The sequence below is a fragment of the Rhea pennata genome, chromosome 7 (assembly GCF_028389875.1).
Source record: "Rhea pennata isolate bPtePen1 chromosome 7, bPtePen1.pri, whole genome shotgun sequence".
Taxonomy (NCBI): Eukaryota; Metazoa; Chordata; class Aves; order Rheiformes; family Rheidae; genus Rhea; species Rhea pennata.
The window spans coordinates 3,213,149-3,223,877 of NC_084669.1; the positions used below are offsets into that span (position 1 = coordinate 3,213,149).

At 42.6% G+C, this 10,729-nt stretch overlaps 1 protein-coding gene across 1 annotated transcript in view; it reads left to right on the plus strand.

Moving 5' to 3' along the window:
* The window catches only part of C7H10orf90 (chromosome 7 C10orf90 homolog), a 53,487-nt gene extending 43,636 nt beyond the window's left edge, over window positions 1–9,851 (plus strand). Inside the window, exons 7-9 of the mRNA XM_062580374.1 lie at window positions 7,146–7,209; window positions 8,889–8,988; window positions 9,813–9,851. Coding sequence (XP_062436358.1) covers window positions 7,146–7,209; window positions 8,889–8,988; window positions 9,813–9,851 — 203 coding nt within the window. The remainder of the gene's footprint in view (window positions 1–7,145; window positions 7,210–8,888; window positions 8,989–9,812) is intronic.
* Window positions 9,852–10,729: the final 878 nt, after the last annotated feature.

The following is a 10,729-nucleotide window of genomic DNA, read 5'->3' on the forward strand; positions in this document are numbered from 1 at the left end:
GAGTCCCAGCGTGGCAGGAGCCCTGCGGGGATGGAGCTGCCACCTGGAAACATCTGCCTCGGTCATGCCAAAGCTCATGCATTCCCTCGGGGCAGCTTCTCTCCACGCTCTCTGAGCAGCTGGAGCGTGGAAGCCCCTCTCGCTCCTCAGGCTTCCACGGGAAGGGGAAGCTTTCAGATAAAAACCTGGAATATTGGGTAATTTTAAAGTCAGCATCAGCTTCATCAGCTCTTAGCCCCTCCAAAATGATGCTGTCACTGTTGGCATACTTTGCGTTGTTATTTTTTGGAGAATACTAACTTCAGTTGCCAAATCCAGGAGATTTCTGCAGGTTAAGGCAGTCTGCTTTACCTCAGATATGCAATTAGTTTCTACAGTGAGAGCTAAATAAGCACAAGTAAACAAACGCACAAAACCTGGGGTAATTTTAAAGAGGCAATAAAAGTAATGCAGCGGCTCGGCGAAGCAGGTTAATTAGTCTGGGCTCGGACCGCCGGGGGCCGTGCCGCCCCGCAGCAGCACGGCGCTGGGGGCTCAGCGCCCGCCCGCCCGCCAAGGCCGCCCAGAGCAGTAGGGGGTTGCCCAGAAGCTTTGGTTCCCGCGGCTCATCTGCCTTAACGCGGCCGCGCGTAATCCTCTCTTTGTAAGAAGTGCGTGTTTTTATCGCGGCAGAAGCCGCCCCAGCTGATATTTAGCCCTAACTTCAATTAATGGTGTAAATCTTGGATCTCTGATAAAGCGTAACTTGTTCAGAGGAGGGTACCGAGCCTGTTTCATTTGCTCCGGGTCCTGGCAGTCGGTATCTCGGGACTTCTCCGCGTGGATGCTGTTGTGCAGGAGGATTAGCGCCGTAAACGGGTCCCGCAGCACAGGGCTGCTGTGCAAGCAGCGGCCCGTAGCCTTTCCCAGCTCAGCGGGACGGCGCGGTTCCCCGGGCGGGCTGCGCGGGTGCCGGCGTGCCGGACCCGGAGGTGCCGGCCGGGCCGCCGAGCGACGGAGACGCGCCGCGCTGACGTGCCACCGCGGCGCTGCGTCGCGGCGGCGTGCTTTGGAAGCGCCCGGCTCTGGGATTTATGCAGAACGCAGCACGGTGGGCATTGAAACAGGCTGCTCTTCAGCGTTTTATTTAATTATTGTTGCTGTTTCCCTTGCTCTCACCTAAATAAGCATGTTGCACGCACTGCACTCACAACATGGAGCTTTTACTTCAATGCCAATCAGAATTAAAGAAAAAATCCTTAGGGATTTTCTGTGCCTAGGATCATTCTAAAGAGTGCTTATTGGTAGTATGAAATTATTAGATCACACAATTTTCAAATGTTTTGTCAGTGTTGTTACAACCTTACAGTTACTCATACAAAAAAGAAATAACTGGCATCTACAGCATTTCCATATAAATACCAACATCTGTGCAGCTTCCATTTACCTTCTCATCTTCCAAAAAAAAAAAAAAAGAAGAAAAGTTGTTTACCATTTTTAATCATAATTCATGAACAGGATTTCAGAAAACACTGAAAGTAATGTTAGAAAAATGAAAATGTTTATCCAGCAGCAGATTTTATCATCACAAGAGCTCTTCGAAGGCAAACAACCTCCAGCTCTCATACTAGCCTTTGTGCTGTGTAATGTGTACGGTTAAATTTCTGGAGTGCTAATTAGTCCAAGATAGACAACTCTGCTGTTGACTGTGTCGAACAAATTAGAGATCCCACTGTGACGAACTGAATAGAAACAATGTTCAAATAACTGGATTTAAATCTCAAAAACCGTAATGTAATTACTTCAGTGACAGGACTACCAGCTGTTTATAGGCCTTTAAATCCTCCTAATGAACAGCCTTGTGATCTTAGTGTACACAAGCACTTCCGAGGTTTAAAAAAATTTCACAAGCACCTTTTTTTTTTTAAAAAAAAAAAAATACCCTCCATTTTCCTTTCCTTTTGGGAGAGTGGTAGTTCACTGCCAATGGCAATGTAAGGAATCAAGATTACCAGTCGGCCCCGGAAGAGGTGCCTACTAAGTTTCTCTGGATTTGTCCAGGGGTTTTTCCAAATGCTATATCCTTAATAATATTTTGGAAACAAGCGCATACCTCCTAAGTCATGCTTCTAAACCTTTCCAGAAAGCCTCCCTGTGAGGCCTGGAGGGCAAGGAGTGCTGTTTGTTTGTCTGCATTTATAAGGAGGTGGTTGCTGGAGAAGCTGTGCATTAGCTGGCTCGTTATTTGGATTGCAGATTTAATGGGGCGAGTAGAAGTCAGCAGTCGGAGAGTTTGCAAAAAGGATGCGTCCCGCAAGTAACCCTGGAGCCGTTTACGTGCGTCCGCTTGGTCTTCAGTTGTCGTTGGTGGCTGATGGGATCTTTGCAGCCCCCTGCCTTTCTCTGCTCGTGCACTGCTTCAGTCACTGCTTCAGTTCCCAGACTTCTTTTCCTAGTCGATAGCCCTTGCTAGCAATAGTGCCACTGATCTCGTTGGCACCCAGCCGCGTGCTTAAGGCTGACAGTTATGAATACAGATTAAGTCTCAGGCAGGTAATTGAATTAGGAAGTGGTATGACCTATTTTTATGCTATTATTATTAATCACGTTGATGCAAGCAGCGCCTAGAATCCAGCTGGACACGGCACCATGTTGCAAGGTGCCGGTGGCACACGATGCCGTCCCTCCGGAGCCCGCTGCCAAACTAGTTACGGTGGTGGAAGAGGCAGAGTCCACCGCTCAAGGAAGGTGTGGATAAATGGGGAAATCTGGGGCAAGGATGACAGGCAATTTGCTTATGAAAAGGAAAATGAAGGGGTGATTTCATTAGGACTAGAAGTAGCCATGGGGAAACCTGAATATTGATGATGGAGTTTTTAATCTGGAAGGGAAAGGTCTGACTTCATCCATGATTAGAAATTGAAACTGAACAAATCAGGATTAAGACTTAGGTGCAAGTTTTACCAACGATGCCAGTAACCTTTTGATGGATTTACTAAGATCTGTGGTAGCTTTCCATTAATGGCTGTCGGATTGGTAAATATTTTGTAAGTAATACTGAAACCTCATCCATGGACTATAGCTGGGGAATGTTGTTATGTGAAGCCATCGGCACCCGGTGTGCAGAGTCTGGGTGGCAGCCGTGGGCACAGGCATGAGACTCTGGATGAATTCCCAGTCAGGTCCAGCGTGGATCTAAGCTGAATGCCACCTTTACGTTTATCTTGAATTCAAGGTTAATTTATTTTTACGAGACTGTCGATCTTTTCTTTTAAAAAAAGGTCATGCTTAAAAAAATTTATATGCTTTAGGACATCTCTGAATGAGTGGTTTTCTGGTGAATTCTTTTGTCTTTTTTAGTTTGGAGGAAAAGCAGTTTAATCAGAGAGCTTTCATTATCAGTGCTTTGCTTTTCAGTGACTGGTAACACGCACTTAAAGTGTGAGTTTTAGATTAGAACAAGTGTTGAGAATTCACATTCATAGCAGGGGAAAATGTGTGCATATTGTGTTGAGCCTTTGATGAATTTTGCCACTTTTAAGTGTTTCAGTGATTTAGTGGCAAACAGGAAATCAGGGAACAGTCCCCACACAATCCTGAGCTATTTGTTCTCTGCCTAAACATCTAAATTTCCCAGGCAAGAAAGTTATTCATCCTGAGGTACAGTTTTACTGTTAGTTAAAATATTTTACAACAATGATCTATTTACCTTCATTTACAACTTGTTGGAGGAATGTCTTTCTCCTGCTATGGAGATGTCACAAAACGCTGTTGGTGCAACTACTGGAAGCTCATAATTTTGACAAAATTTGAATAAAACACTGATGGAGTACTCCGTATTTATCTATGTTTTTCCTTTAATCAGAACATTATTGGAAATACTGAATATCTGTTTTCAAATTCTTTCTTTTCTGTTCCTCGGAATAATTTTCTCTGAAAGTATACATAGCTATAAAATATAATGAATTTTGACAAAATGCTTGCTATCAACCTGGGGAATTGTTCACTTTATGTATGTTGATCTTACCTTGGTAGGAATTTTAAATTCAGGTTGTCTTCAATATGTAGGGTGTTGTAGGTCATTATGTAGGTACGTTACTGTAGTTCCGAATGTGTGCTGCTCTTGCACTTGCAAATATGCTTACTGCTCAGTGTTAAACTCATGATTTGGCTATGAATGAATATGGGTTTATTATTATTTATTTTATAGGATTTTATTTTCTCACTTACATCAATTTTTATTTATTTTTTAAAATATTTTCAGAATCCTCATCTTAAAATCCCTGAGAGATTTTATTTTTATGTGCTGCTTTATTTTTCCTCGTTCATAGAGGCTTGAGAGTTACTACACGAATGTTTGCCTATAACCGTTAGACTTTTGACTCCGTGCTGTTTCAGAATAGGTATATTTATAACCAAGGTAGCTTGCTTTCTTCTTTGAGGAATTTACTTGGTGGGTTTTTCCCAGTGTCTCTTTTTAATCCTGCCTTGCAAAGCCTATGGCATCCTATGACGCCAGGCAGACTCTCTGGCAAGGGCTGGTGTGATGCCCTTCCAGATGGTTGAAGGGCACCACCAGCAAGCATGGCTGCTTCTGGCCTCCCTTCCCAGCTATGGGAAGCCCACTTTCCTTGGAGTACTGACTCCTCTCCAGAAGTTAGCTGGGCTTCAGATGAGGTCTAGTGGGAGTCGAAGGCATTTCCAAAGCAAGCAGAGCGGCTGCTGAGGTCCCCGCCGAGCTCCACACCAGGACCCAAAGCGAGGTTCCTGGTGGCAGGCTGGCCGCCTAAGCACTGCACTCCCAGAGTGGGAAACGGTGGTGAAATAGCTCCCATCTGCTGCCTGCATGCTGAGGACCGTGCTTCTGTGCCACACAGACGAAAAAATAGAGGCCTGCATTTGCCGAGGAGCATTAAGTGTCTCCCCTTTTGTTTCAGCGCTGCAAAGCACCCAAAATGATGGCTTTATGAGGGTTTCAGCCTATGAGCCCATGTCATTCTCCAGGTTAGGGAACGTGCCTGGTGGGAAAGGCTAGTGGCAGAAGAACACCTGAGCTCCTCTCATCCCCAGCTCTCAGACAAGGTTTGCAACCAGGAGCAGCGAAGAGCTGCCCCGAGGCTGCTCAGAAATGTGCTAGGATTCACGCTGCTCCGTGGCCCCAAATCCTCAGCCGAGTTGCTCTGGATCAGAGGGATTATCTGCTCCCATACGTCGTGGAGTTATTTGGACAGCAGTAGCACCCAAGCATTTATTCCTTTTAAGTTAATGAACATGTAAATGAACATAAAACCACTAATAAATAAAAGGCAAATTATATTTTCCTAGCAAATTGAGCATGCTGCTTGTGTGCACTGGAGATTTAATAAGGATGATTAAGTGTAGATAAACATTCAGTGGAGAAAAGTTAACTCCTCAGGCAGAGAAGGGTTATACATCTCTTCCTCCCCTTCTCAATTTTTATTTTGCAATCTATACCAGACACTGCTGCATAGCTCCCTTTTATTTTTATGTAGAGATATAAGAGCGATTTTAAAAGCTGTGTAGCCTTGTCCAGAGAAGCACAGTAATCTGAGCACAGCTTTGCCTCTGGGTGTAGCCCCTTAAGCTGGTGAGGCTGTTTGGTTGCTAGGGCAACTCCCATAAATATCCCTGAAACACTTGTGTCTTAAACAGCAGGGAAGCAAACCCGGCGGGGAAGATCTCTTTTTCGGGTAGTGGTCGCTGGGTCCAGTCTGGGTTAATGCCTGGAAGGACAGTTCTGGAATGAATTATTATCTGTATTTATTCCTTTGCCTTGAATATTGTGTTTTTTCTCTTCAGTGGGATGTCAGGAAGAAGCTGATGTGGTGCCTGCTGTGATGTGTTATGTCTTCTAAACTTCCCAAATGGAAGGACTTAAAAGTTTGTGCATCTTACATATACACTCTACAAAGGTGCTTGCAAATATCTGAGATTTTTCAGGCGCCTGTGGCTGCACAGGGCACCATACGGCTGTCCTCCATGCCCCGGGGGCATCAGTCCAACCTGCCTAGGCACGTGCCATGCTCTGGTGGCCTCCTGTTGCAGCGACCAGGGAGTAAGGCTTGGCTTTCACACGATTCAACCTGGCAGCTCAAGATACGAGTATCCGTATTGTCTGTGGAAGTCATCGGGGTTAGGAGCTTGTATAACGCAGGGGTTTACCTTCCCTCATCTGGACACATCCTACTGCCTTCGTGCCTGGTGCTTGTGGGGAGGGTCCTGTGCAGTGACCCAGCCAGTGGCCTCCCATGTTTTCTTCCATCGTCTTGGTATACTTCTAAGTAACGTAGCTGTACGGGCTTCTGTCCTCTCCTTTCTCTTCCATGGTAAACATGACTAGATACAGTCTCCTTCATCAGGAACCAATTCTTATTACATGTTTCTTGGCGTCCCTTCTTGTTAAAATGCCATCACTTTCCATTCAGAAACCATTTTTGCAAGGGATTTGTTAAAACTACCTATTCCTGAGAGACCCTCTGACTGTTGGGATCTATTAGATTTTCCCCTAGCCAAGGAAATACCGAGAGCAATTATCGCAGATATTCTCGTCTTTGACCACCAAAGCAGGTGGGGTATAATTTTCCTCTTCCTATTTCTCTCCATAATTGTTCATACCAGCTAATGCTGCAAAGTAGGCACGAATCAAATCAGAAATGAACCCGCTAGGCCAGGTTCCCTGATCAGTGGGCACCAGTTAAGGATCTGGCCTAGTGTGTGCAGGTGTAATTGCTTGCATAAGCTACAGGAAAGGAGGCAGTCGGGCCCGCTGGGCTTTCCAGTGGCACGGGACAGCGTGCGGGGAAAACAGCTCGCTAGCGCAGTGTTGAGAGCTGGAGCTTCACTTGAATAAAGCTGCATGTGACAGCGACAGAGGTCATATGCATTTAAAACAAATGAACCATGTGATGAGACTGGTTCAACGGGCCTTACCGTCCTTCCCACTCTAAAGGGCAGCTTCGATACCCCATGCAACTCCAGACGAAGTCATTAAATGTCTTTTTCATTGACCTGCAGGCATTTGGATCCTGCTTTAAGCCATCAAAAATTTAATTGGAAATATCCTATCATAACCAAACGGAACGTGACAAATAGAATTTCAGTAAACACAGATTCCTCCTATATTAACTGTGTTTTTCCTTTGCTAGATAACCTCTTCAAACCAAAGGAAAGATTCATTCCAGAGAAAGAGATGCATATGAGATCTAAAAGGTACAGACCGCTTTGCATTTGAGTTCACTGCGATTCACCGCTGAGCCCTTTTTCATGCACACGCTTGCTTTTGCTGCCTCCTGTCCCTTTTGGGCAATTTTCCCAGGCTTTGCTCGGGTGCAGTGGCCCCTGCGCTGAAGTGGCAAGCCGGCAGGCACTTAGCCCCCAGCAGGAGTGCACTCCTGAGAAGCTTTCTTTCAGCTGTCTGAGGGTATTTACCCCTTATCTGGCAAAATTCTCTGCTAAATCCTGTGTTTTCAGATCTATTTATCAGTATATACTTTATTTAATAGAGACCTGTGTTCAACACTTTCAGGTGTTGCTGCCCCCTAATTTCCAGATCTGTGATACAAAAGTTCACAGGTTGCAACCTATCCTGTAAAAAATAGCCAGGAAGGCCACACTAGTTACGTTGTCAAATATTATTCAAGAGCTTTCAGGTGCTTATTCTTACTTTTCTGACGTTATTGCAACTATTTTAAACAGACCTGTTAAAAGTATTTTCCTATATCAGCATTCAAATGAGCAGGGGATCACAACAGGGCTGATCCGGTACAGGAATATAGGCCAAGATTTTCAAAAGTTGACTTGCACATCAAAAAATTGTTACCCTTTGGGCACCCTTTTCTAGCAACTTCAGAAAGCTTGGGGTGCCCTTGGCGTGAAAACTGGGTCTCTGAGAAGTACTTCATGTTAGACGTTCAAAAATGTAAGCAGTACAGTCACTTCGTGATTCCTCCATCCTGACTATGGCGTGACCTAGGAATTACAGCCAGATACTGGATTATACTGGATTATAAATGTCCCGCGCTTCACGCAGTCATTCACAGCAAGGGAAAGTGCCAACGATGGCCCTGCAGAGTTCACCTCGCAGTAAGAGGGGTCCAGATCTTCCCCGGTTTTATTCCCCAAAATACCTTCTCCTGCCTGAGCGCCAGCCGAAACAGGCTGCTGCAAGAACTCAGCGTTGCAAAATGGTACGAGAAAAAAATTAAACTAACAAACTTAGGTCAGTGCCTGTTGCGCTCCTCCGGTCAGTGTGTGCACAAAGAGCAGGGCTGCTGAGAAGGAGCGTGCTCCCTTTTTCTTTTCAAAGCAGTAGAATTTTGTCATTGATTTCAATGGAAAAAATATCAGACCAAATGTCACCTTTATGAAGGCAATTGATATTATTTTTTAGAATGGATAGACTATGTTCTTTTTGGTTAAAAAAATCCTAATGATAGTGGAAAATTGTTACTGCTCTACAGTCCTATAAAGTTGGTTTTGTTATATTTCATTGAAAGACCTGAAAATAAGAGCTTGATGTTAATTTTGCAATGTAAATGTGAAAAAAAGTGTGCAGGTCAGATTCAGGTTTATATTATATTGCTATAAATTGAAACTAACTCCACCGAACACTTCACTTGAAGCTATTCCAGAATTATGCTGCTATGATTTAGGTAAGCTTACCCTGTCTCTTTCTTTACTTTTTAATCCAAAATTATCAGTATTTTTCAACAAGTCAGATTTTTTATAACAATGTTATTGTTAATAATCATTCATTCTCATTCCACAAATCTAATTCAAATATTTATGGATACCCACTAATGCAATTAAAGGTATATACTTCCGATAAAAAATAAGTTATTTGTGAGTCCAAGGGATGATGTGAAGTTAACGTTCTAAATTTATTCCAGAATTTATGATAATTTACCTGAAGTAAAAAAGAAACAAGAAGAAAAACAGAAACGAATAATCATCCAGAGTAACAGATTGCGTGTTGAGATCTTTAAAAAGGTAATGGTTTATTGTGAATGTAAGTAATAGATTTGTAATACCCCTTTATGGCATTAAAATATGACTGACCATCAGTCACTAGTTAAATCCATTTATCTATTTATCTTCAATGTTTTTGTTCCCTGTTGATTCTTCTCAGTGCTCTCAGCAGCGCTGTGAGATAGGGTGGAAATAACGAAATAAGATAAGATGGAGGAAGCTTAGATACTAAGAACTGCAGTTTTGCAGTGATTAGCTGGTTTTCTCACTGCTCTGGAAAAGTCCACAGCCCCCAACCAGGTGCTGCATGGAGGGTCGAATACCTGGGACTGGGATCCATGAAGCCAGCACCTTGCCTGGCAAGCCTGTAAAGCTAATAAAGTGGGTATCCTGGGGGCAAAGCATGTTTTTCAAATCTTGTCCTTGTCATGGACATGGGCACTTCTTTAAACTAGGAATTCACAGCTGAACCTTTTGCTGGAATAAGCATATAAGACTTCTGCTTTTTAGAACAAAAGTGATTTTGCTCTAACCACCGTGCTTCTAATGCTTCTCAAACCACCAAATTCTTGATCATTTTTCCCAAACATACCTCTCCCTCAGAATACCCTTCCCAAACTACCAAATTTTTGATTTTTTCCCCAAGCTTCTACCTTTCCCTCAGAATACCTGGCAAATCAGAAGCCCTCCTGGAAGAAGCAACTGGGGTGAATGGAGCCAGGAGAGTTGAGATTTGAGACTGCTAAGGCAATATTACCTATACTATCACTGAAGGTTTCTACAGGTTTATCCCCCCATGTATTTTAAATGTCTTAAAGGTTTGCATTTATTTTTCTTTTTCCTAGCAATTACTGGACCAGCTCCTTCAAAGAAACACAGAGTGAGACAGGATTCTCTTGCTGATCATACTAATTGGATCTTGAATGCCTTTGACTGTTAGATAAGCCATAAAATTTACTGTTATCTTAATTACTCAGAGGTATTTTTCTTATCTTTGGCGCTTTATATAAAGAAAGATCATTTGTATTTCAACTGAAATTTAAAAGTAACTTTCAAGTAATCAAAAACAGTCTAAAAGGAACACAGCTGTTTCAGAGCATCAGCTCATGGTCAGTTTACCCAGAGGAAATAATTTGAAGAATTTTTAATGCAAATACTGAATTACAGCGGTATTATTTATCTTAATCTTTTTTAAAGTATACACCTCTGTAGCAATAGAACTGGCTTTATAAGACCTGGGAAACTTATTTCTCCAAAGTATACTATTAATTGATTTCCTGTGAGTTAAATCCTTGAACTAAAGAAAAATGAACATCATTATTTGTAATATTTAGAAACTAGCTGAAATAGCATTACCACGTAATCATGGCAGCAGCAGTTTCACGTTAATACTTAACATACCAAAAGGGACCAGTATTTTAGCTCTCTGAAGAACTCTATTCCTGTTTATATAGTGAATTGATACAACAAGTTTACCTGTTAAACAGCAAGAGTTAAAAATTTGGTTATAACATTTTTTTCACATGTTTTTCATTGTAATATGTATTTTACGCAACTTCTGTGATCATTAAGCATTTATAGGAATGGCATATTAAGAAATGGTGCCAAGAAGTATGTTTGTATCAAAATTGCACAACTAAAACCATCTGTAATGTTTCCTCCAAAAATATTTAAATCTTTATTTGTACATTTTGGAAGTAAAAACAACCAGCTTACAAACCAATGGAATTTATTTATGGAATAAAATATGATTGTATAATAT